This window comes from Vicugna pacos, unplaced genomic scaffold (genome assembly GCF_048564905.1).
Source record: "Vicugna pacos unplaced genomic scaffold, VicPac4 scaffold_20, whole genome shotgun sequence".
Classification (NCBI taxonomy): Eukaryota; Metazoa; Chordata; class Mammalia; order Artiodactyla; family Camelidae; genus Vicugna; species Vicugna pacos.
Window position 1 is genome coordinate 41,313,305 of NW_027328741.1, and position 25,296 is coordinate 41,338,600.

The 25,296-nt window shown below is 48.9% G+C and overlaps 2 protein-coding genes across 3 annotated transcripts in view; one reads left to right on the top strand and one right to left on the bottom strand.

Annotated features, from left to right (window-relative positions):
- The window catches only part of LOC140693988 (trafficking protein particle complex subunit 9-like), a 290,787-nt gene that overhangs the window by 12,186 nt on the left and 253,305 nt on the right, over nt 1–25,296 (bottom strand). For both annotated transcript variants that reach the window (XR_012069706.1, XR_012069707.1), the window contains exons 1-2: nt 3,642–3,911; nt 385–553 (exon numbers count right to left, since the gene is read on the bottom strand). The gene's annotated coding sequence lies outside the window, so the exon portion shown is untranslated. Of the gene's footprint in view, nt 1–384; nt 554–3,641 lie in introns of those variants that run through there.
- LOC140693995 (GDP-fucose protein O-fucosyltransferase 2-like) lies at nt 17,885–22,980 on the top strand. The gene is made up of 3 exons (XM_072957502.1): nt 17,885–18,128; nt 19,485–19,735; nt 22,851–22,980. The coding sequence occupies exons 1-3, from the start codon at nt 18,013–18,015 to the stop codon at nt 22,862–22,864; spliced, it is 381 nt and encodes a 126-aa protein (XP_072813603.1). The 5' UTR covers nt 17,885–18,012; the 3' UTR covers nt 22,865–22,980.

A 25,296-nucleotide genomic window follows, 5' to 3' on the forward strand; every position in this document is an offset into this window, starting at 1 on the left:
AAGTGAGGGAATCAATCCCAGATAGGCAGTGTCTAGACGCCTTGCCCTTAACCATGACTGCAAGATATATAACAGGCAGGAGAAAAGCAGAGCAAAGCAAATAGAAATCACAAAACAAGATGCCAGAAATAAGACATTATCACTAATCACAATGTATTTAGATGAAACAAATAATGAGTTAAAAAATTTACAGATTTCATTTACGTGAGACAAAGCATAATTGAAACTTAAAACTGGTTGAAAGCTTAGAAAAATAACAGAAAGAGGTCAAAAGTTAGAGCCAGAAAAAGAGACACCTGAGAAATACTAATCAATGGAAAGGTAATCACTCAAGCCTCCCTCAGGTTCATAGGTACCTGAAACCCACCTTGGCCTGACACTTACCAGCTCTGTGCCTGAGCGAAACACTCAGTCCCCCGGAATCTTCGTTCACTCCTCTGTGAATGTAAGGAATCATCCCTCCCTGCATGTGGCCAATTTGTATTGATGCTGTGCCACGAGTACTGGCCAAGACACCTGAGGACCGTCAGTGAACAAATAAGGATCCTTGTCCCTGTAGGAGTGAGGAAGAGCAGAATATAAACTACAGTCGTGACAGTCATGTGAAATATATGGTATTCTAGAAGGTGATAGAAATAATATGATCAGGGAGAGGCAGTTTCTGGGGCAGAGACAAGGGGAAGGCAGTTTCCAATTTAAAATGAGATGGCCAGAGCTGGCCTTACTGAAGACCTTCAGAAGGGGGTGCTAGTTGCTGAGCTACCTCTAACATAGCACCGCACACTGGGTGACGGGAACCACAGAGGCTCACTGTCTCACAGCCCTGGGGGCGGGGAGTCTGCAGGCAGGGTGTCAGCAGGGCTGGTTCATCCTGAGGGCTGGGAGGGAGAGGCTGGTCCAGGCCTCTCTCCTTGGCTTGGAGACGACCGTCTTCTCTCCACATCTCATCACGTCATCTCCCATGTACACGTGTCTGTGCCCACATTGCCCCTTTTTATCAGGACACAAGTCATACTGGATTAGGGCCCACCCTAATGACCTCTTCTTAACCAATTACATCTGCAACAACCCTATTACCAAATGGTGTCATGTTCTGTAGTCCTGGGGGTTCAGCATATGACTTTGACAGAGACCGGCCAGGGCAACAGGCCTGTGGGTGCATGTCTGATGTCCCCAAGAGCCAGCAGGGAGGCCAGTGTGGCTGGAGTGGAGTGAGCCATGGAGAAAACCGGAGATGAGCTCAGCTTGCGGAGGGGGAGGAAAGCTGTAAGGTCACCATAAGGACTCTAGCTTCTTCACTGAGTGAAATGAGAAGCCATTGCAGGATTTTGAGCAGAGAAGATCACACCCAGGGTCTCAATCACGCCTGATTTAGGTGATGAGGATGAAAATATTTAGGCTTTTGAGCTGATAATAGTTAGACTACATGTTGGACTTTGAATTGATGTTGTAGTAAATGAGACTCTGGAGGGTGTTGGGATGAGGTGGATGCATTTTGCATGTGGGATGGACAAGAACAATTGGGGCAAAAAGAACAACTTGGTAGAATAATGGCCCCCAATATGTCCACTGTCTGATACCTAGTACCTGGGAATATGTCACTGTGCATGGCAAAAGGGACTCTGCAGGTGTGCCTGTCAAGGACCTTGGGATGGCAGATCACTGTGGGAAAGCAAACGTCATCACGGAGGTCCTTAGGGGAGACAGGCAGATTGGTCAGAGACAGAGATGTGAAGTGAAAGCAGAAGTCACAGTGACACAGGGCCCTGGGCCAAGGAGTGTGAGCACCTCTGCAAGCTGGGAAAGGTAGGAAGATGAATCCCTCCCAAGAGCCTCGGTGTGGAACGGAGCCTTGGCCACACGTTGGTTTTAGCCCACTGACATTGACTTCACACTTCTGCACCCTAGAACACTGAGAAAATGGATGTGTGTTACTTTAAGCCACTGAGTCTGTGGTCCTTTGTTACAACAGCAATAGGAAAGGAACTCAGGAACCAACATGGACATGAACCACAGGCTGCCTGCTCTGCTGGCAGGAAGTTCTTTGTCTCTGATCCTGGGGGAGTGTCCTGTCTTCTGGCAGCATCCACAAACTACCTCATGCTAACTTGGCAGCTTGCAGGTGGTCAAATCTTAACCCTGCACAGTTCTTGATATTTAGTTAATAAAAAAGATGGTGTCATCATGGGTATTTTTCCATCTTTTAAATACACTTCAGTCTTCTAATTGAGAGACTGTGTAAATAGTTTTCAATCTTAATAATAAATAACTGTGGTTTTATTTTGTTACTTAAATTACGAACAATAATATTCACATTAGTAAAAGTTATTAAAATCAACATTCTTCAATGAAAATATCAAGTTTCTTTTTGCATGAACATGTATTAACTACAAGAAATGTTCCATGCTTGTTCTACGATTTAGTGTTAGAGTCTTAAAGAATAATATTTTCCTCAAAAGGTATTATGACGAGGGGATTTCTTTTGGTGGAATGGTTCCTACATAAAATTTGATGAATGGCTCAGGCCACTGGGAACCTAGAGATGATAGAAATAAGGAGGCATTATAAACACAGAACAATTTTTAAAGGAATTAAAAAACTTGATGTGTGAAAACAAAGAATCAGAGAATATTCTTGTGAAATAAAAGTATTTCTCAGCATAAGCAAGACACTGGGTGAACAAATCTACAATGAAAAAAACACCCAGAGATTAGCAGCGAGTCATGCATGCAGTGGAACTGATCAAAACCAAGTTGTTTCCAAACCAGTGTACAGGCTTGACGCCTTCATAAATCAAGTCTGTGTGGCACCAGGCCACCTCAAATACATGTTGATGAGATATTTATAAGCTCTTCAACATCCCAGCTCAAAGCCCACACAGGAGTCACACGACTATCACCTACACGTCTGCAAAACACACATCATAGTGAATAGCACTTTTCTTGCTAAGTAGTCGGTGGCAGGGCACTGTGAGCAGATAGAGATACAGGGACACAGGGACACAGAGGCATCTCCCCTCACTCAGCTGAGAACTTCCCGTGCATTCCTGGGCACAAGATTGTCATAATGTACACCATGCATTGATCTTCCTCCTAGGAAAGAAACGACAGTGTTGTCCTCAGGTTTGAGCAAGGGTGGCCGGGGGATCTCAGAAGAGCTGTTTCAGCACAACCAATAGAAATGATGGCCACCGTGACCACGAGAGACGTCCCCTGCCATCTCGGTAGGTACTTTGGTTCCTGACAAAAGCTGGGCTCAATAAAGGGTTGAGTAGAAGGCACAGACCTGAGGGATGCCCCAGCAATAGGCAGGAGGTAGGGCCTGGTTTATACTGCTCTGGGTGTATCCCAGCCTCATCCGAATATGAAATCAGAAATTTGCAAAACAGCAGAGCTGGGATGGATCACCTACTCCAGACTCCTCACCTTACAGTTAAAAGGGTGGCAGCCCTGACAGGCAAAGCAACGTGCTAAAGGCAGAGCGTGGAAGTGGCAGCACCAGATGAAACACACCGTTCCAACCCCCGTTCAAGGCCGCTAACACTGAGTATGGGGCCAAGATTTCCAACTAGGAGAATGAGAAAGTGTAAATACTTTGTTCCCCCCAAAACCCCAAATGTTTTTAAAGGCACAAAAACTCACCTTAAATAGCTCTCTTCTGAAGGGGCACTCTTCTGTCTCCATCTTTCTGTCTGTCTCCATTTCTCTCTCTCAGACACAAACACATACAATTTTGTGAATGGGGAATTCCTGCCATACAAAGACAGACTTCACATCTTCAGAAAGACACTTGACAAAGCACATTTCTCAATTCAAGTCTTTGTGTGAGGTCTGAGAAACTGGCTTATCTTCTAGAACAATTGGTGGTTCCAAAATCAGGAGATCATCTTCCCCAAAGGAAGAGTTCTGCTCCGTCTTGATTAAGTTGGGGATGTCACATTTCATGAGCCTGTTCGGCTCCTCCTCTGGCCGCCTGCTGCATCTGATGGATTCCTGGAGCCGAAAATCACTGTCAAGGGCAAAGTTTGAGATGCCAGCTTTGGCCTTGTCCAAGTGGTCCACTTCATTGACGTAGCAGTGAAAGAGGGACCGAGATTCATCACTGCGCTGCCAGAGAATACCTTGGGCACCACTGGTCTTCCAAAGTCTGACACAAAGCTTTTCAGTCTGAATCTCTTCTCGGGAGACTCTGCATTGTTATAAAGAAAACCAAAATAAAATATCGCTCACACTCTAGCTCGGTGACCTGAGGAATCATAGTTTTTGCCATCTACTGAGTGCAAGTCCCTGCACATAGCACGCTTACAAGCACTGGAAGTGAGAGACATCATTTCTGAACACATAAATTTAAACCCAAGGCAAAGTCTCAAGTGAGGGCCCTTGGACCATCCTGAAAAGACATCGTTCCCTGAGAATCCTCAATATTGCTGTATCGCACAACACTCTTTCTCAATGCGACACTCAGATCATCTTCATCAGAATTAGTTAAAGTACTTCTTAAAATGCAGAATTCTGGGGTACACTCAGCGTCTTCAGTGGTAGGGACAGGTAGTCTGTATTTTCAGAGTCGCCAAGATAACTAAAAACGCTCAGGTTTAACATCGTCATCTACATCGGGTCACCTGAGCATCGACAATGCTGTCTCACGTGGTGAGGGGGTTGCCATGTGTGTCAGGGTGCTGTCCTACCCACGAGACTCCCCCGATTCTCAGAACTGACAGTGCTGCCCCATTGGGCACGAAATACCACCATTTCACAATGCATACGCAGGGTGCCCGACTGACAGATACAATCAGTGATAGGAGAGGGGACAAAACTCAGCTTTCTGATACCTTGTTTCACTTACTGTGGGACGAATGATCAATTCAAGGGTAATAAATCAGTGAATGAGTGAATAACATGACTCTCGTTACTCCCACGAGTGCCTGGAAGAGCAAGCCTGGGCACACTGAGAATCATAACAGCCCATCTACTTAATTGCCATCCTTCCAAGATTTGTGTAAAGGTTACTTCCACCCAGGCAGTGACTTCTGAAGGGCAAGAATCATGTCTGAACACACTCTCAAATCCAGAACAGAACCTGACAACAATTAGGCTCTGGAGTCTGTGTTTAGCGAGTGTGGAATCTCAGTGATTCCAGCTCATACACCTTGCCTTCCCATTCCACCCCTCACGATATGGCCCTTATGACCAGTTCTCCCGGGGCTGGGGCCACGGAACCCATTTACAGGACTGGAAGAATCTGATCATATAAACCATCCCCCAGAATATCATCAAGAGTCACCTGCATTTCAGGGATCAGTAATCCCAGAAGCTTTGCAGGTCAGGCAGCTGAGGGATTTTTATATCAGCTCTGTCTTATACTGTGGCTGCCTGGGTGATATCAGACAAGGAATTCTCAAAAGCCTGAGCTTTTCCTTTCAGGAATAATCTACTTAAAACTCTCATTGACCATTTAACAAATGTGATGTGAAGGTCAACGATTTACACAGGAGTATAAAATTCACTAGGTCGTGGATTTAGAATCAGAGAAAAATCATTTGAGAAAGATTGACAGAATGTAGCTTTAATGCATATTTAAGTATTCTTACCTTTCAGTAAATCATCTTCTTCCCCTACTTATCACTTCACCCAAGTTTAAAAGATGTTTCAGAACAGGGATGAGTGTGCCAGCAATCTGTGACCCATTAACCTAAAATGTCACCTAGGAAAAACAGGGGACTAACACATTTTTAAAAAGTATGGTGAGGACAGCGGGACCATCCCCCAACTCCACACTAAGAAGTTCTCAGTAATAGCTTTCCTGCCTGCCTTGGGCATCAGCTGATGTGAAAACCCACCTAGAAACCACACTGTCCAGCAGCTCTTCCGTAACACAGGCTACACTTTCCCAGGATTAAGAATTGAGTCAAGGAACTCCTTCCCTGAAGAATAAAGACAAAAGAGAACAAGAGAGTTCTTCCCCTCCCCAGGGGAGAGCCCAGACCTTGGGCTGCATGCACTGCGCCCACCTCCCAGGAGAAGGATAACCTGGAGAAGGACGTCCTGTGAAACTAGGGCAGCAAAGGTAGAGATGGGAACAAATAGACCAGCTGGCCTGGGACAGCCCCCTATGTCGCTGCCTTGGATGTTGCCTCCGCCCCCTCAGCACAACCTGCCCACCTCCGGTGGCTAAGCTGTCAGGAAAACTGTGCTTTGAGACCTGGGGCAACAGAGGCTGCCCCCAGGCCAAGCTGCTGGGGAGATGGGAGCTAAACTACTAGCTCCCAAGTGACAGTCTCCATAACCTCGCATTCACCCCGCTACCCCCGCAAATTAACGCACCCGCGGGACATTATGACCCTGAGAAGGGTGACCTGAGAACGAGAGGCAGCAGAGGCCGCCCCCACGTCAGGCCTCCAGAGAGATGGGAGCTTATCCTCCAGCTCGCAATAGGCTGAACCCCTCTCCTCTCCACCCCCTGATCTCACCGCGCCCACCTCCCAGGAGCAATCTGACCTGGTGTGGTGTGTCAGGCGAATCTTGGGCGGGAGAGGCCGTCCCCAGGCCAGGTCAGTCAGGGGAAAGGAGAAGAAGTGGCCCCATTAGGCGGGGCAGCAGGGCGGGGCAGCAGGCCGTGGCAGCTGCCCCTGCCCCTCGACCTCATCGCTTCCGCCTCCCAGAAGCAAGCTTACCTGGAGACGGGCATCTGGCTTCTTGGGCAGCAGAGGACGCCCCCAGGATTGTCCACGGGGAAGAGGGGAGCAAATTGACAAGCTCCGCGCTGAGGGTCCTCTACCCTCGCCGTCTCCACCCTCGCAACTTAAAGTCACCGCCCAGGGGGCCCCTCCCCAGCAGGCTGAATGGGACAGGTGTGTCTGCAGATCTGGGGCAGGAGAGGCCACTCCCACACCAAGCCATCGGGGAGATGGGAGCTAATCCACCAACTCCCCAAGGCATCCCCATCCCCCGCATCAGCCACCGCTCCTGAACCCTGACCTCACTGTGGCCTCCTCTAGGGAGCAGGCTATCCTAGAGATGGACGTCCGGCGAACTTGGGGCAATAGGGATCGCCCCCAGGGCAAACCATGAGGGGAAATGGGAGCAAATGGACCGGCTTCATGGGAAAACCCGCCGCTGATGCCAACACCCCCAACGTACCACGCTCGCCTCCCAGGGTCAGGTTGACTAGGATACACGTGTTCCGTAACCCAGGGCAACAGTGACCGCCCCCAGGACAAGCCGCGGGGATGATGGGAGCAAATGGGCCCGCTTCCCCGCTGTAAGACCCAGACCCCAGCCACTCCTGCACACTGACTACCCTGCCTCCCGCCCCCAGTTGGCTAAGTGGGACAGGGGTGTCCCGGAACTTGGGGCAGCAGAGGCCGCCTGCAGGCAACACGGTGCAGACATGGAGCTAATCCACAAGCTACTGCGGGGCAGCCTTCCTATCTCCGCAGCCACAAACTTACCAGCTCCCTGACCGCACCGCACCCATCTCCCAGGAGCAAGCTCACCTGGAATCGGACCTCAGGCAAATCTCCGGCGGCAGAGGTCGCCCCCAGGCCAGGCCGTGGGGGAGAGAAGAAATGGAGCAGCTCCCTGGAACGGCCCCCATCCCCCTGGCGCCGCTGCCCCCGCCTCCCAGGACCTAGCTCACCTGGAGACCGGCGTCCCGCCTCTAGGGCAGCGGAGGCCGCTCCCAGGCTCCCCCGCGGGGGAGAGCGGAGCGAATTGACCTGCTACCCCGTGGCAGCACCCCTCCCCCCGTGGGCCCCGCCCCTTAATGTCACCTTCCACTCTCCCCACTCAGCAAGCTGAGTGGGACAGGTGTGTCCGGCGACCTGGGGCAGCAGACGCCGCTCCCAGGCCCGGCAGCCAGGAAAAGGCAGCTAGCTATTCCACCAGTTCGTCAGGTGCATCCCCGCCTCGCTCCTCTGCCGCTGCCGCAGCCCCCGGACCTAACCGCCCCACCCCCCAGGCCAGGCTGCACGGAGGAGAAGAAATTGACCGGCTTCCCCGTGCAGCCTCCCACCCTCCGCCGCCGCCGCCGCCGCCGCCCCAAACCATTGCACTAGCCTCCCGGGGTCAGGCTGACTGCGAGGATGTGCACTTGCCTTCTGATCCTGGCCACGTGCCTGAGCACCTACCTGCACCCCTACACTCCCTGTACCTCTGAACCCCTGCCACTCTCTGCACATCTGCACTGCCTGCACCCCCAAAACCCCTGAACTGCCTGCACCCTCCACAGCCCCTGCACCCCTGCCACCACTTACACCTTTGCACTGCGTACACTCCTGCACCCCTGCATGTCCCACACACCACCTCTTGGGCCTGTGGCAGAGTCTCTGCTGTTAGACCAATGCAAAGGGACTCACATCTTTGCCAGTATATGATGCATCAGTGGACGTCTGTGGTTGGCTGCAGGAAGGTACATGTTCCCGGTCACTAGCCTGGGCCACTAGGGTGATCTCTGTGAGGTCACCCAGGACGGGCTCAGAGATGCTGTTCTCTGGGAAGAGAGGAGTTGAAACTGGTCTTGAGGGCAGAGCTGTGCTCACCAGGCCGTCCACGCTTCATGTTTTACACAGGGCTTCGGAGAAGTGAAATGGATCCGGCCAAGTAAGACCGGCCTGCTGTGCGCCCACCTCAGTCCTGGGCTCTGAGTCAGACCGACTGGCTCCCACACTCAGGGCCCAGTTTGGGCACCTGAATTGTCCCTTTGAGGCATCCCATCAGTTCTCAGGATGAAGTCTGGCTGCTTCCACCCCATGGCCCTCCCTCCAACTCTGCTGACCCCAGGAAGGTTCCTTATTTGGGGAAGAAGGTAGCCCACCCCCTACCCCACCCCTCACCTTTCTCTAACCCAGGCTGGTGCTCTCTCTGCCCTTCAGAGTCTGGAAAGCCATCCCTCTTCAGTTATGTCCCTTCTGAGATGGACTTGCTTCCACTCCATTCTAGGCGAGGATGCACCATGGAATGCACTGGGTAAGAGAACAAAAATAAACAGTTTCTTCTGTGAGGTTTTCTGTTTATCTACTGGGGCTTGGCTGTGTGTAGTTTGCTACAGCTATTCGTGCGAGAGGCTAAAGCCGCCTGTGTGTCCTTGTTTTCATCTCCCCGCTGTCTTTGGGTTTTCCTTAGACACTCCTGAGACATTTACTTCTTTTAATTTTATTCCTGTCATTGCACAGGGGCCCTACTGATATGGAGGTAAGGTGTTGTGGGAGTGGGACAAATTAGGGCATCTGTAGTCCTGTGATTTATTCTCATTGAGCCTGTGCCCTGAGCTGTGACCTCCACAAGTGTGTCTCTTCCCCCCCACCCCAATTTGGGTGACACAGAAGGTTTTTCCCTTCCCCTAGGTAGGTTAGGCTCTGGTAAAATAATTTCTCACTAAAAATTAAAAAAAAAAACAAAGCAAAACACAACCCCCCACAATGGAAGAGAATGTTCTGGGTGTATTTCAATAGAGCTATTTTTTCCTTTCCTGGCAGGAAGCATGAAGAGTTTTCCTATGATCTTCACTCTGAGAACAGGGTACGGTCCTGGAGGTAAAATGTATGAAAAAGAGTAGGGGGCCCCTCTGACTGGCCCCCTGGAGTTTTCACACTCAGACTTCCCCACGCTGAGCCTCCAGCTGGCCTCAGGGACCTGTTAAATCTGCCTGACCCCTGGGTTCTTACAAAAGCGTGTCCTTCCCTGGGAGCTGTGACTCTCCAAGCCTGCCCGGCTGCCTCTCTGTGTTGGGAGCAGCTTTCCCCCTGTTTTCTTGTGGATCTAAGAAGAGCAGTTGGTTTTCAGTTCCCTCAGCTCTGGTAATGTTTTCAGTACAGAAGGAGCAACTTCTGAGCTCCTCACAAGCTGGACCAGAGGCTGGAAGCCTCCCCTCCTCTGCCTCCATGCAGAAAGTCAGTGGCTGTGTTTCTAGCCGAGTTTCTGAAGATTTGGATTTAAACACACACATCCCAGCCCCCACAGGAGCACACAGTCCCATAAATCCCTACAACTTCCACTGGTAACTACGGAACTGATGAGGACACGGGTTTCGGGGCTGCAGAGGCCTGACTGCACGACTTGCTCCGTGGACTATTTATGTGGTTGTTCTGGGCCTTGTCTGAAGTGGCTTGCTTACCGCACCTGGTACATGGGAAATATAAAATAAGTACTAGTACCTCCACTTTTTCTCCCTCTTGGGCCTTCCAACCTAAAAAGTAATAAGTGAACTCAGACGGCCTAGTCACCACAATGAAGTCTGACCAGCCTGGCTCTCCTGAGTGATGGGCACTGACTTGCATGTTAACTCGGAATAGTAGGGGACCCTCCTTCCTCTAACTGGGCACCTCCCCACACTGGGCATGCCCTCAGCTGAGACGGGGCCAACTCCCCATTGAGGTGCTGGTGGCTTCAGTGTGACCTGGCCCTGCCGGGACAAGAACCTGCAGTGAGGTAGAGGGTCAGGAGGAGGGGGGGGTCCCTGCTGGGGCAGCAGGGGGCCCGGTAGCACCCTGCCCAGCCTGGTGCCTGTGGCTCCCCAACATCTCTTACGGCCCCCGGGTCGGCTCTGGTCCAGGCCACTCCATGCACCCTCCCAGTATCTTTTCATTAAGTCCCTTTTTTGCTTTTATCAGCCAGAGGTGGCTTCTGTTGCTTGTTCAGTGAAATAGTGCATCAGGAAACCAGATTATTTCTAAGATCAGTAAAATACCAACTTCGGTCAGCTCGCTGGGCAGACCGTGCAGCACAAATTCCCGCACAGGGCTGTGCAAATGCCTTACGTGAAGGGTCCTCATCATCTGTCTTCAGAGATACAGAAGCTTGTGGTTCAGGTAAAACCTCAGGGAGGGATTGAGGAATCCAAAGCTGGTTGGTTTCAAAGACTAACCTGGTCGGACCAGACCTCTGAGCTGTAGTCAGAAGCCTGGCTCAACGTCACGTGGACTCAGAGCCCTAAGTGTACGGTGGGGCCGGTTTTGTTCCCTTTACAGGCTCTCGTTGGGGAGTCACTGTATCCCCTTACACTCAGCAGGGAATCCAGCCCTCTTAGCCCCATGGATCCCTGAGTGTTCCATGACACAAATCCCGAGAGTGTTTAATTTTCATCTTTGTTTAGGAGGATGAAGGTGGGGCAAGAGGAGACATAAATTCACACTTAGTGATACCAAGTCACAGCCAGTACCTCCTCCTCGGAGAGCTATGTGCTCCCACAGTGGTGGCTGGGGGCTGGGCAGAACCCCTCCACTGGTCACAGAGGGACTCACTCCTCTGGCTGCAACTGATTGTTTGGACAACCAATCCAGAGGGGACAGAGCATCTTTCCCGGGAATTTGGAACTGACACACAGAAATTAATTTCACTCATCTGGGGATTGGGAGGAGGGTGGGAATCAAATGAAACCAGAGCAGGAGAGAAAATTACAAGTGAATGAGAGAGAGACAGAGAGACTGAGCTTGTGAGAGCAAATAGTGGCAAGGAAGGTTAACAATCAGGGGACAGAGGAATTCCAGCTCCTGGCTTTCTAGTGTGTCCCAGCCCATCAACGAACCTTCGGGATGGTTAACATCATTCCAGTTATGCAGATTAGGAAACAGGCTGAAAGATACGGGGGTTGGCTTCGGGTGCACAGTTAATGTAAGTGACACTGGACCCCTCACTTCCCACTGCCTGAAGGCACCATGATCCTCACAGGGACCCTGCTTTGCTGACAATCCAGCACCCTGATCAAAGGGACCCTGCGGGAGTGGGAACCTCTCTGAGTGTGGAGAGTTCCCTGCACCGAGATGCCATGCATCAGCCGGCTCCCGCTCACCCCAAGTTAACGTCTCCCCAGCTGTGCAGTCTCCCGACCTGCTTCCCTCCCTGCCAGGCACCCCGTTCTTACCACCGAGTGTACTGCAGGAGTTCAGGCACAGGGATGCCCAAAGCAACACGAGCCCAATGGCTGTACAAACAGCAGACTCCCATCCCCACCTGGGCTCCATGGGGATAATATGTGTCCTCACCTTTCATGTATCTAAGGTAATCTGTTTCTTCAGCTGGAGGCTATAGAGAAAAATAAAAGGTCCAAAACATCGTTCAGTGAGGAATTCCTCCAAGGACCTGACTCCAGAGTCTACAACCAGTTGTGCTGGCCGCTCATACCCCCGTACTTTGGGTGAGGTGGATTATTGATCAACACAATCGTTGGTGGCCCAGTTCCTGGTCTTGGCTGCCCAGAGGGGGCTGGGGGAATGGGTAAGTCCAGGGCACTCAGGAAGAGCACAGAGGACCTGGCCTCTCCCCTTCGCACTTTTAAACCCCCAAATCTCAAGGCATCGAACAGAGTGCAGCCACAAAAATAATGAGATGCTCCCATCTCTTCACTCACTCCTGTCGGTTCACTTACGTGCTGAGCATCCACTGGGTCACAGGACATGACACACAGGATGACCGATGGGACAGGCTTGGTACTTCCCCCTGGATCCTGTTCAATCTGATGGAAGAATGATCACTCATAAATGGTTTCTCAAAAGGGTATATAGACAGAAGACAATCTGCAGAGTGAATCAAATTTTAAAATATAAATGACGATCCCCCAGTCTCCCCGCCTAATGTTAGCAGCATAAAGATAATAGATATTGCCTTTGATCACCAAGGAAGTGGTCACCCCCCTCAGGAGGAAAGGAGAGTTATTCTTTCAGCAGGACACACAAGTGCTCCATCAGATTGGACCAGGACCTCTACATTCATTCAGCAAATCTGTATAAGCTCCTACGACATATGGGAATCTAGTAACTAGACCCGATCCCAAGGCTCTTGGGCTTTATTAGTCAAGAAAATAGACACGACTCCCCATCACTGGGGTCTCAGAGTTTTAGCAGAGGAAACAGGCAGCATGTTGGGGGTAGCAAGAGCTTGGGGAAAAATAAGAGTGGTATGAGCAAACTCAGGTGATGGTGGTGGGGTGCGAGGCAGGCAGGAGGGAATAAGGCATTCCTGGCAGATCTCACAGAGTAATGAACTTGAAGCAGCATAGATCCGGAGGAATAAGGAAGAGCTGGAGCCAGAGGCCCCCAGAATGACGGGAAGAGTGTGCACGGAGAGGCAGAACACGCCGGGTCCTCGAAGACTTTGGGACGACTTTGGCTCCTAATGAAATGGTGACCCTTTTGGTGAGTTTTGATGGGATGGGTGATGTCCAATTTATGCTTTTGTTTTGGTTTTTTGTGGGTGGAGGGTAATTTATTTATTTTAGTGAAGGTGCTGTGGTTTGAACCAAGGATCTCATGCATGCTAAGCATGTGCTCTATCACTGAGCTACACCCACCCCCTCAATACATGCTTTTATAGGCTCCCTCTGACTCTGTGTGGATGAGATTGTAGAAAAGCAAAGATGGAAGAAGAAGGCTATTTGGTGTCCAGGAAGAGGCTGAAGGTGGCTCCTAGGAGGGTGGGGAACAGGGAGTAGGTGGTTAATGAAGACAGAGTAGCCAGAATTTTCTAACAAGCTGGATTTGCTGTGTGTGTGTGTATGTGTGTGTGTGTGTGTAAGAGAAAGAGAGAGAAAGAACATGGTTCCAACATCTGGACCTGGAAAATGGGATGGATGTCCTCTCCATCCACAGGGGATGGGACAAGATGGGGCTGAGCAGGTGGAAAGGGGCTGGAATCAGCTCAGTTCTTCAATGTCATGGTTAAGAAGTCTATTAGATATTGCCACAGAAATGCCTAATAGGTAGAGGAGTCTGGGGTTTTTTTTCTTTCTTTTTAACATTAAAATATATAATTTGAATGTATTAATTTTATTATGTGAATGAAATTGTAATTTTATTTCATTCCAAGTTATATGTTATAATATCCAAATGGAAAATATATCAGAAAAGGGGAGAAATGAGGGCTTTCACAGAAACTGACTGTCCATAACGTAGGTAAAATTTCAATAATACCAGTCTTCAGTGCAAAAACCTCATCTTGGTGTTACATAAAATTAAATGAAAAAGGACTATGTTGATGTATCATTATTTCATGTTACATAATAGCCCCAAACAAACACACTGTTTAACTGTGAGGCTTGTAGAAATACTATTCACTTTATTGTCATAAATACAGAAATGCAAAAATTTTCTATGGTCGAATTAGCATCTTAGTGGAAATAATAGAGATCTGAGCATTTTACATGATATTTATGGACTGATTTAAAATTTGGAAAAGTAATTTACACAGTAGAACATACGTATGAATGTGAAAGCAAGATGAATGAAAGAAAAATAATATGAGTATCAGGGAGAGAGTTCCAAATGAAAAGGGCCAATCAGGGAGTTTTGAACAAATCGAGAAATTGATGGCATGTCAATTTCCAAATCTAGTTGCTTCCACCAAAAGTATAGCAGAGAGATAGTGGAGAGACCCAGGACCCAACTCCTGGGCACATTCGTAGTAAATGTTTGGAAAAAAGTGGAGACGTTGGCAAAAGACCAGCCAGTGGATTGAAAGCAGAGTGATGGGCTGGAGGCTAAGTAAAGCAGGAACACGGGGAAGGAAGGATGGAAGAGCTGGGTCAAATGCTGCCAAAGGGCCACGCATGATGAAGACTAAAAACTGACCACTATATTTAGCAACGTGGGGTCACTGATGGCCTTGACAGAACAGTTTCCATACAGCAAGGGATCAGGGGAAAAGCCAGAGTGGGTGCAAAAGGGGATGGCTCAACTGAATATGCAGAGAGTGAGTTTAAACTACTCATAAAAGATTTGCTGCAAAGACATAGGATTGCAATTGGTGGGGCGAATTAGAGTCAAGGAGTGATGTTTGTTCCTTTTAAGAGGATGGACTTTTATATACTGATAGGAGACAACTAGCAGGAGAAAAAAATAGATCAGGTAGTGACAGAGAGGATGGATGTGGGAGTGACAGCCCAGAGAAGATTGGATGGATGGCCCCCCTGGCGACTTTTGAATGCTCTGGCTTTCGATGTCACCTGTAATAAGAGGTGGGGCAGCGAGAGTGAGGTTACAGACATCAGAAGGCGAGCGGATGTGCTGGGAGTTGCTGGTGAAATTTCTCTTCTGTTGGCTTCAGTTTGCTTGGTCAAAGAAGAAAAGTAAACTTACCAGCTGAGGAAAGAGGAGGAAGTTACTGGAGTCATGAGCAGAAGATACGAAAGAGCCTTCAGGGACAATGGGACAGTGAAAAGAGCAAGGGGAGACGAGGGGAGTGTGCTCTCAGAAAGTTACATTTTATCTTTGAGGTCCCCAAGTGTTGGAGGTGTGATTGCCCTTCCTGCTGTTTATGAAATAAAAATTGAGTATGGTTCAGGGAAAATACAATTTCATTCTAAGTGGCTGCCTGTTTCTCAGGAATGGTCATCTTAAACTGCAAACATTACCAAAATGTTGAAAAGAAGAACTTGTGTACCCAATGACCCACTATTTTCTATAAATTTGGCTGCTATTTAGTTCCCCTATCAATCTTACAGAACCGATACTGCCTAGGATGGAGATACATCGATGCTTATATGGAAATGAAATCTGTATCTTTTTCCTAAACTCCATGGCTTCCTTAACATCCCATTCCCCTTGGAATTTAGGGGTGTCCGGTATAAGAAATGAGAAACAGTTTGAGAAAATCCCGGCTCAGAATTACACAGCACAACCTCAGCTCAGAAGTGTACAGCCGTCAAAATGTTTAGAAGCAAAACTCCGCAACTACTCTTAAAGGATTTTGCAAACCTGGGCCTGCCTAGATGTTTCCAAACTAGAAAGATACTCCAATCACTTGACCGGTACGGGAACCAGAGGCTGGTCAGCCTTTTCTGTAAAAGTCAGAGAGTAAATATTTTCAGTTTTGCAGATTATTTTGTTGTAACCATGCAGGTCTGCAATAAGAAAGCAAAGAGCACTGGGAGACAGGAAACAAATGGGTATGCCCACACCCTCCCTTCCACTCAGGGCAGCTTCTCTGTGGTGGGGAGCTTTGCCACAATCACTTGTTTCTTTGTTTCCATTGGTTTCTTTGTTTCCACCTTACTGCTCAAGCTCAGAAATTCAAGTGAGCCTGGTCCTTCAGCATCCATGCAGAGAGAAGACTGAGCAGGGATGGGGACCCCATCTGACAGAGAAGAGAGAAGGCTTGTCACCATGACATGAGACAATCGCACCTTCCGGGGTGATAGGGAACAAAGATAAGGGAGGGGCACAGCAGTGGGACCCCTGGGTCACCTGCCAGGCTTGCTCTCCCTCCACGGCCACCCTGGGGGCCTGGGTGGTGTTGGAACTCAGCTACAGTGATTAGGCTGAGGAGACTCAGGGTAAAGGACCCTCCGTCTCCACACCGAGTTCCAAGCGCAGCCCCTCTAAATTTACCCTCTGAGTTTCTGGAACTCAGCTGGAAGAATACATGATCAGGCCAGACCCAGAGCCCAAGCCACACACGACAGGGGTCACGTGAGTTTGTAACCCCGTGCTCAGTGGTCGGGGTCTCCTTGCATATCTGCAGAAATCCCTGTTCTGCCTCATTCCTGGGAGAAACCCCACATCTCCTCCTACTCTGTCTGTTCTTCCCTTGAGGGTATTGTCCTGGAGGGGTGCAGAGTCCTTGAACCTGGCCCTCCAAACGTACATAAGCAGCCTGTTCAATAAAACAAATTATACACTTTTTCACCTTTGCCAGTTTTTTGATTCCAGAAAGGCTGTGGGAATTTTTCTCACTGTCTCCTGTGCCCCCACCACTTGGTGGTCCTCTACTCATGGAAACACGATTTCTCACAACTGCACCCTGCCTCCCAGCTTGTCAGAGGGGAGTGACCCACAAAGACACAGGTGTTTGTGAGGATCTTGTCCCCAAGCAGAAAGCCTGCTCCTGGAGCCACGGACAGGGATCTGGCCTCCTGAGCTGCTCAGCTCTAATTGAAAGCCTAAACTGGGGACCCCGAACATTGCTGAATGACTTTCTGAGTCACCTTGGCTGGAGAGGCCTGATTTTTCGTTCTAGGAATGGATGTAGCGCAACCTCCATTTTCAGGGCTGACATTCATGATGGATCTAGTTCCCCCAACTGCACCCCAGGAAGGAGAGGCCCTTCCATCCCACTAGTTAGAAACCCATCCCAGGGGAGTTCTGAAGCACCTCATTGCAGTCAGTTCCAGCATCCCTGCTGAGTGGCCCCTGCCCCTGCCCCTGAATGAGCCCCTTCCCTGGGCAATCCCTTCCCCGACATGACCACACCCCAGGTGGTGCTGGGGAAGGCAGGGAGTGCAGTGAGGGGCGGGGGGAGAAGAGCACTTTGCTCTGGAATGAGGGTTCTTGGGGGACCATAGAGCAAGGCACACACCACCCCCAACCTATACCCCAAACAGCCCCGCCAACACAGGGGCTGCTCTGCTCCCTCTCACCATGGCTCTCCTTTGAGACTGCACACAACCCGGCATCTGGCACCCCAGCCCTACCTCCCATCTTATGACAGATCCCTTCTTCTTGGAAACTGCCTAGCAGCGCGTATTCAAGGCCGGCAGCGGGCCTGGCGGATCTGCATTTCAGGTGCCCTACCTGGCCAGCCGTGCGTGCCTGGGCTCAGCCCTCTCTCTCGCCCACCGGTAGCCTGGGTCCACGTCCAGTGCAATCGGAGGCCGCGGAGCCCCGGCTGATCTCCACACAGGGACATGTGAGGGTGCCCCCGCCCCGCTGCCTCGCTGCCCCGCTGCCTAGCTGCCCCTCTGCCCCGCCCACTGGTGGTAGCACCGCCCCAGCCTCCGGGTGGCGACACCTGCAGGTCACGACTTCCGCGCAGCCACGCCCTCCACGGCCCCGCCCAGCTATTCCAAAAGCCTCCCCCCACCCCCGTCCTGGCCGCGCCCTGGCTCCCATTGGCTCCGCAAGTTCTGCCCTCACACATCTAGACTCGGGAGGATGCACGACGCAAGCGCTAGGGGAGGGCCCCGCGGCGTTACCATGGTTACAGGCACCGCGCGCCGCGCGGGCCAGCGTGCGCTTCTGGGGCGGGGAGCGGGCTCCGGAAGTGTGTAACTGCCTGGGACCCATGGCGGCATTTGCTGCTGGGGATGGCGGCTTGCTTGGCCTGGCGACTAGTTCTGGCCTGGTCAGTCGGCGGCCGACATCCTGTCTGGGGCGGCGTCCCACAGACGGTAAACGTACTTCCGCGCCGTCAGCGGGGCAGGTGGACATGAACCGGGATGGGATCGGGGTAGGGGTGTTGGCCGGGGAGGGCTGTGGTGCCTGGGAGTGTGTTGGGGCGGGGCGGGGCAGGGCTTGGGCACAGCCTCAAGCTTTCCTCCCCATCAGGCCCTGGGGCTAGGGCCGCAAGTCTGGGTCGCCCTTGGTGGCCGTGGCCTCCCAGAACCCCCCGGGAAGGGCAGGCGGAGGACCCATCTTAGATGAAGCGGGGCCTTACCCGGGTTTTGAAGAGCCCCAGAATCAGATGTTGGAATGGGGTTGTTTATCAGCCTTGTTTATCTGCAGGGAAATTTCAGTCCCATCCAGATCTTGATTCCTTCTGTCAACCTCAGGAGTAAGACTAGGGTCAGTGCCGGTAAGCAGTTATCTAGGGCTTGACTCAAACTGTGCGGGATGTAGGGATGGCAGATTGGACGCTCTCTCTTGAATTTAGCAGTCTTCTGGGATTAGAGGCCCCGGCTGAGGATTACATCCTCATCTGCAGTAATGGAGGTTGTGAGAAACACACAGAGAAGGGAGGGTTGTGGTGGCCGTAACTAATTACAGAATCCAGGACCCTTGCCTGGCTCTAGTGTAGAAGAGTCTCGCCTAGGATAGGGCAGCAGTTATCAAAGTGTATCCAAGGCCACTGAGGTGCAAGACCATTTTCAAAGAAACGCCGGGATGTCACCTGCCTTTTGCATACTCTTGCTCTCCCGAGTTCCTGTGGGGTTTTGCAGGGAAACCCTGGCCTGTGATATCACAAAACAGGGAATGCAGTGGCAGATAGGAGAATTCAGCTCTCACCAGTCCATAAGAGATTTGCAGAAATTAAAATCACTGCTATTCTTCTCACTAATGATTTTTGTTTTGAAAAATAGAATTAAATTTAGTTTAAGAGTATTAATGGTAACATACAGTAGATTGTTAATATTTTTAAGTGAATTCATACACTTTTTCTAACTTCTTATTCAACTTATAACACAGGAAATATTGATAGATTTAACTCACATAAATGACAGCCTTTTGGAGTTCTCAGTAATTGTTAAGATTGTATACGGTTCTGTAGAACAAGAAGTTTGAGAGCCCCTGGGGAACGGGTGCTCAGGTGCTAGTCAGGTGCTTAGTGGTGTTAGACAGACACCAAGATTTCTTCCGCAACTGTTCCCGGACTTGAAGTAATTGACCACATGGAGATGGGTGGGCAGTGCCTCCACTTTATAAACCAGAAGCTGCTGAATGTTTCTGGAGTCTAGGCCATGGGCTATGCAGGGATTCCCGTTGTATCTGTTCTATCTAAGCCAGGATTCCTGTGCAGAGGCCTGGCCCTGAAGACCCGCTCTCCTTTGCTCCCTGCCAGGTACCTTCTGTGTGACTTGAACCCTCCAGAGGGCATCAGCCTCCATAGGAACGTCTGCATCCACATTGCCTTCCTCCTGAAGACCCTGCTGAAGATGGAGGAGCCGGTACTGGTGCTATCCCCTTGGGGCCACCTCTACCACTGGCAGAGCCCCGACATCAACGAGGTCTGGATTCCCTGGTCCGACTCCTTTGACCTCCCAAGTCTCAATAGAAACATCCCTGACATTGAATACGAGCAGTTCATTGCAGGTGAGGTGGTGGTCATTTAACTGGGGCCAGGTTGTCGTTGTCCTGGTTCTGATCTGAACATCGGGCCATCTTACTTTGGGCTTGTCTGTCTGCTTAGGGGCCCTGCTCATGTTTCCCACACTGCAGGTGAATTTGGTTTTTCCATAGTATTTTCGGGAAATCAATTTGAAATGTATGAGCTCTATGTCCCCTCACCTGTCAAAACCCTGGCCTCCTGGTGAGATGGAGCAGTGACAAGGAGGCCACTGCCACTGAGGCCTTGTCCCAGAAGGACTCACTCCCTGTGCACTCAGGGCTGTTCTTACCTGTAGGCAAACACAATGTGTGTGTGTAGCAACGGACCCGTGCTAGAGAAGATATGTAACTGCCCATCCAGTATAATTTGGTCCTGCTCAAGTTACCCATTTTAAGTTTTTTAAGAAGGAAGAGTTCAAGATTTTCTCCGAATAAAGTTATTTAGAGCTTATCAATTTTTTTAAGTTGAAATGTGTTTGATTTACACTGTTTTGTTAGTTTCAGATATACAGCTGTTTTGTTAGTTTCAGGTATACAGCATAGTGATTCAGTTGTACATATACATAGCCTATTCTTTTTCAGGTTCTTTTCCATTATAGGTTGCAAGATACTGAATACTGTTCCCTGTGTTCTACAGTGAATCCTTGTCGTTTGTCTGTTTTTCATATAGTAATTTTTATCTGTTGATCCCAAACTCCTAAGTTTTGTTTATAAGTCTGTGAGTCTGTTTTTGTTTTATAAATAAGTTCATTTGCAACATTTTTTAAAAATTCCACATATAAATGATATCATATGATACTTGTCTTTGTATGACTTATTTCACTTATTGAGATGATCTCCAGTTCCATTCAAGATGCTGTAAATGGCCTTATTTCCTTCTTTGTTATGACTGAGTAATATTCTGTTATATCTAAATACCACATCTTTATCCAGTCATCTGTCAGTGGACGTTTAGATTGCTTCTATGTCTTGGCCATTGTAAACAGTGCTCCTGTGGACATTGCGGTGCAGGTATCTTTTGGAATTAAGGTTCCCTCTGGATATATGCCCAGGAGTGGGATTGCTGGATTAGGTGATAAGGTTTTTTTGTTTTGTTTTGTTTTGTTTGTCTTTTGAGGAATCTCCATACTGTTCTTCACAGTGGCTGCACCAAACTACATTCCCACCAACAATGTAGGAGAGTTTCCTTTTCTTCACAGCCTCTCCAGCATTAATGGTTTGTGGACTTTTCAATGATGGCCATTCAGACTGTTGTGAGACGATAACATTGTAGTTTTGAGCTGCATTTCTCTGATAATTGAGCGATATTGAGCATTTTTTTATATGCCTATTGGCCATTTGTGTGTCTTCATTGGAGAATTGCTTGTTTAGTTTTTCTGCCCATTTTTGGATTTGGTTGTTTATTTTTTTCTCATTAAGTTGTATGAACTATTTATATAGTCTAGAAATTAAGCCATGGTCAGTCTCATGTTTTGCAAATATTTTCTCCCACTCCATAGGTTGTCTTTTTGTTTTACTTATGGTTTCTATTGCTGTGCAAAAGTTTATAAGTTTAATTATGTCTCATTTATTTATTTTGGCTTTTATTTCTGTTGCTTGGGTTGCTTAGTTTGCCCTAGGGAAACATTCCTGAGATGTATGTCAAATAGTGTTTTGCCTATGTTTTCTTGTTAGAAGTTTATAGTGTCTTGTCTAATATTTAAGTCTTTAAGCCATTTTGAGTGTTTCTTTTTGGTTTTTTTGCGACTCTATTGTATGCTTTTGATTTGTGGTTACCTTATTCTTCAAATATATCAATCCATTACTATATCTATTTCCTTTAGACTAATAATCACGTAGTCTCCAACACATCCTAAGAATAACGAAGAAAAAAAAAAAGAAAAAAATTTATATTTTCTTGCTCCCCTCTCCCATTCCCACATTTTTTTATTTTGATGTCCTTTTTCATTTTTACATCTTTAAGTTTATTCTCTTGTAAATCGTTACTGCATTTCCAATTATGGTTTTCCTGTTTCTATAGCGTCCTGCTTCCTTTCTGGTTAGAATAGAACCTTTAATGTCTCTGTTAGGTTCAATATTGCTGAGTTATCTCACCTCCCCCCCCAAGACTCTGAATACTCAGTCCTGGAAAGCTAAACCATTCTAGCCTTCATCGGTACTGGGAAAGCAATCTTCAAAGTGGGAAAAAACATTCAAAAATAATATTCTGTGAGTTGCTTTCTACCCTTGCCCGGAGATGAGGAACATCTGAAGGTGGAGGAAAAAAGTTGGAGGTGGGGAACACAAAGTCTTTTCTCCTTTTGCTTCTGAAGAAATGATTGCTTTTGTAATTAGTGATGATGCCCTTTAAATTGGTGAGATCGAGATTCCACAGCTTCAGTGCCTGTGAATAACCAGCTGGGAGAAAGCTCTCTAGGGCCCTTGCAGTGGGAAAGGCAGCCCCTCTGAGCACTTGTTGTTCTGTGTTCTTCCTGCCTCCACACGGGTTCGCTAGGCACCATGCAGGAAAATGCAGTTACCCAAGGTGGAGGACGGGGAGACCCCTGCTGTGTGGCAAGCCACAGGAGCCCACACATGAAGGACAAAATGTAGAATAGTGGGACTGTCATAGGAACAGAGGATGGTTGAGACCCAGGATAGTGTCCTGGAGTCCAGCAGCCAAGGTTGGTGGGGCAGATGGGGCCCTGGGTCATGGGCAGTCCTTGAGGGATCTGAAGCAAAGATAGGAACCAAGAGACTGGATTCGTGTGGGGATATAGTGCCCCTTGGAGGCTGCGGGGCAGCTCAGCGAACCCAGGGGGAGCGGGCACTTCCCCAAAGCTGGGTTGGCAGGTCAGAACCAACTCACTGGGGACCGAGAGACACTGAGTCATTTTTAGCCTTTTGTCCCTCTTCCTGGAAAAGAAACTGCTGCCTGTTAAATAGCCTGTGTCGTTAGTGAGAATTAAAGACATGAAGCAAGATTGCGTCAAAAGTCATCCATTGTGTAGTCCTTAATAAGGGTCAAATGCAAACTTGAATAGGTGAAATGAAACATCCATCAGAGGATTTTAAAATCCTTTAAAATAAAAATTCTTGCTGCCTTTGTTCTTCATTTCAGGGTTCACTTGGTGACAATAATAGTAAACAAAGCAACAGCAAACCCTTAGAGAACTCTGTCCTGTTGTTGCAGGAACGCTCTTTTCACGACAATTCAATGATTTGGCACCAGTATGAATTCCACTTTAAAGGTAAGGACATTCATTAATCACACTGCTAATAAATGGCAGAGATGGGACTTGAACTCAAGCTGTCTGGCCCCAGAGCCCCCTCAGCCCCTTCACTGCAGCTCATCACTTGGCATGCCCAACACAGCCAGCATTTAAGAGCAGTGTGACCTTGGCCAAGGCTACTTCACCGCTTTGTCTCTGGTTCCTCATCTGTAGAATGGGGGTGTGGGCAGTGAACTCTGTGAGCTCAGTGGTCACTTCCTCCTACTCTGCTATTCTACTGCTTTGAGTTAGTTTGGTAAGTACCTGAGCCCCTACATGGCCCACACCTGGCCTGGCGCTTTGCTAGGCCCTAGGTTACGGAGAAAAGTAAGATCAGCCTGCTTCTCCGAGGAGCCTGTGTCCCTCCATGGGAAGCAGCTGCGAGGCCCAGGCTCCCTCACTGGTGGTCGGGGGCTGGGCAGGAAAGTCTGATAAGAGAAGATGGAGGCAGAGCCCCTCCGGGAATAGTGGTGGCCACACAGCTCTCAGGAGCGAGAGCCTCTGTCCAGGCTGCTGAGAGGGGGGTCCTCATGAGGTCAGTAGTCCCCCCAAACTAAGCCCTCAGGACAAAGATCCAGCCACCCCTGCAGTGTCACCATAGAGCCTGTCCATCCTCATCACGGTGCCTCTGTGCTCCTTTGTCCTGGGGCCTCTCTTCCCCCTACACCCAGAAGCCTTTCCTCCCTCTCTTCTCTGAGTTTCCCCTCACTTCCCCTGTGGCCCCTGCTTCCTGGGCCACCATCTCTGGAGTTGATGCTTTGCCCCCTCACACCCCCCTGTTTGATCAGGTGCCTGGATTGACCTCCTTGTGCTCACTTTCCACCTTCAGATCACTGCTCCTCCTCTCTTGGGAGCACCTAGAAAACCCAAATCCTTTCCTAGTAGTGCCTGCCACCCTGGCCTCCCTGCTCATCTGCCTCAGTCAGGAGCACCTGGACCACCAACTCTGTATTGCCTCACCTCCTACCAGCAAGACTTCAAAGTTGATTCTCCCTCCACCACCCAGTATGGTCATTTTAGGGTCTTCCTCTCCGTCAGCCTGAGCCAGCCACCCCCCATTCACCCTACCCCCGGGCTCATACCCGGGCGTGTCTCCATACCAGTTCCAGCCTCTCTCCTTTAAGTGCCCACCTCTAGCCATCCGGCTGCTTCTCCACCAGCCCCCCTGGCCCTCCTTCACCCTCACTGGGGCATCAAGCACTGACTCCTCTACTTTCCTGCCTGTCCACATTGCTCTTACTTCCACTTCCTCAACTTCCATCTCTGCATCCACAGTCAGCACTCTATGACAAACAAAACCCCCTTGACCCTTGATCTTTCCAGTTCCTCACCAGGACGACTTCTATCTCGGTTCACCCAGCTCTATTTGTTCTGAGCCTGCAGGCAGCAGGCTCTCCCAGCACAGATTTCTAAGATGACAAATCAATGCCCACCATGTTGCCACTGCCTTGTAATCCTCCAGGATTTCTCTAGTGAGCACATTTCCCCACTTATCACTCAGTGGTGTCAACATTCTCTGCTCTCTGCACACCTCTAAGCTTCCCTCTGTCTCTTCCCTGACTCCCAGCAGATGGCCTTGCCTCCTGCTTCAGAGAGAATGACATGTTACTGGAAAGGAACTCGCTCACCTGCAGCAAATCTGCTCACTTTACCTTTTATCTGTCTCTCTCCCACCTGGACTCTAGCTGTAGTTGTTCTTAATTTAGTGAGTTTAGTTGACATATATTTACAAAGTTAAAAGCATAGCACACTATAGGCTACCTTCTAGGGCTTACTTTTTCAATTTAACATAGAGTGTATGATTCATCCATTTAGTTGCACGTACCTGCAGTTCATTTGTTTTAACCGATCTTAAATATTGTGTGTGTTGAATATAACATAAGAGAAGGGTAAGCCAGGATTCAGGATGCTGGTTACTTCCTCTGAGAAGAGGCCAAGAGCAGGATAGGGAAAGAGGACACAGTATGTCACTGTCAATATTCCTGTTATGATGCTGGGTAATATGTTCATAACTGTGTCTTATAATATTAATTTTAATACGTAAATATCTCTGACAGACAACTAAGATGAGAATGTGTCATGAACCAAGATATACAATGGGTAAAATTACATCATTATTGTTATGTAATCTTGTTATATATTAATCATAATCTTACATTATTTATTATGGGTTATATATTATATAGATGCATGAATTATATATTATGTATAAAAACACCTATATATGTATTATATACAATCTGATAAATAAACAGAACATAATATGCTAGTATATCTTCTATTATGTGTTATTTA

Coding starts and splice junctions, on each gene's coding strand:
- LOC140693995 (XM_072957502.1), top strand. CDS start 18,013: ATGGCGGCTTGCTTGGCCTGGCGACTAGTTCTGGCCTGGTCAGTCGGC. Junction 18,129..19,484: donor CCGCGCCGTCAGCGGGGCAG/GTGGACATGAAC, acceptor GCTCCCTGCCAG/GTACCTTCTGTGTGACTTGA.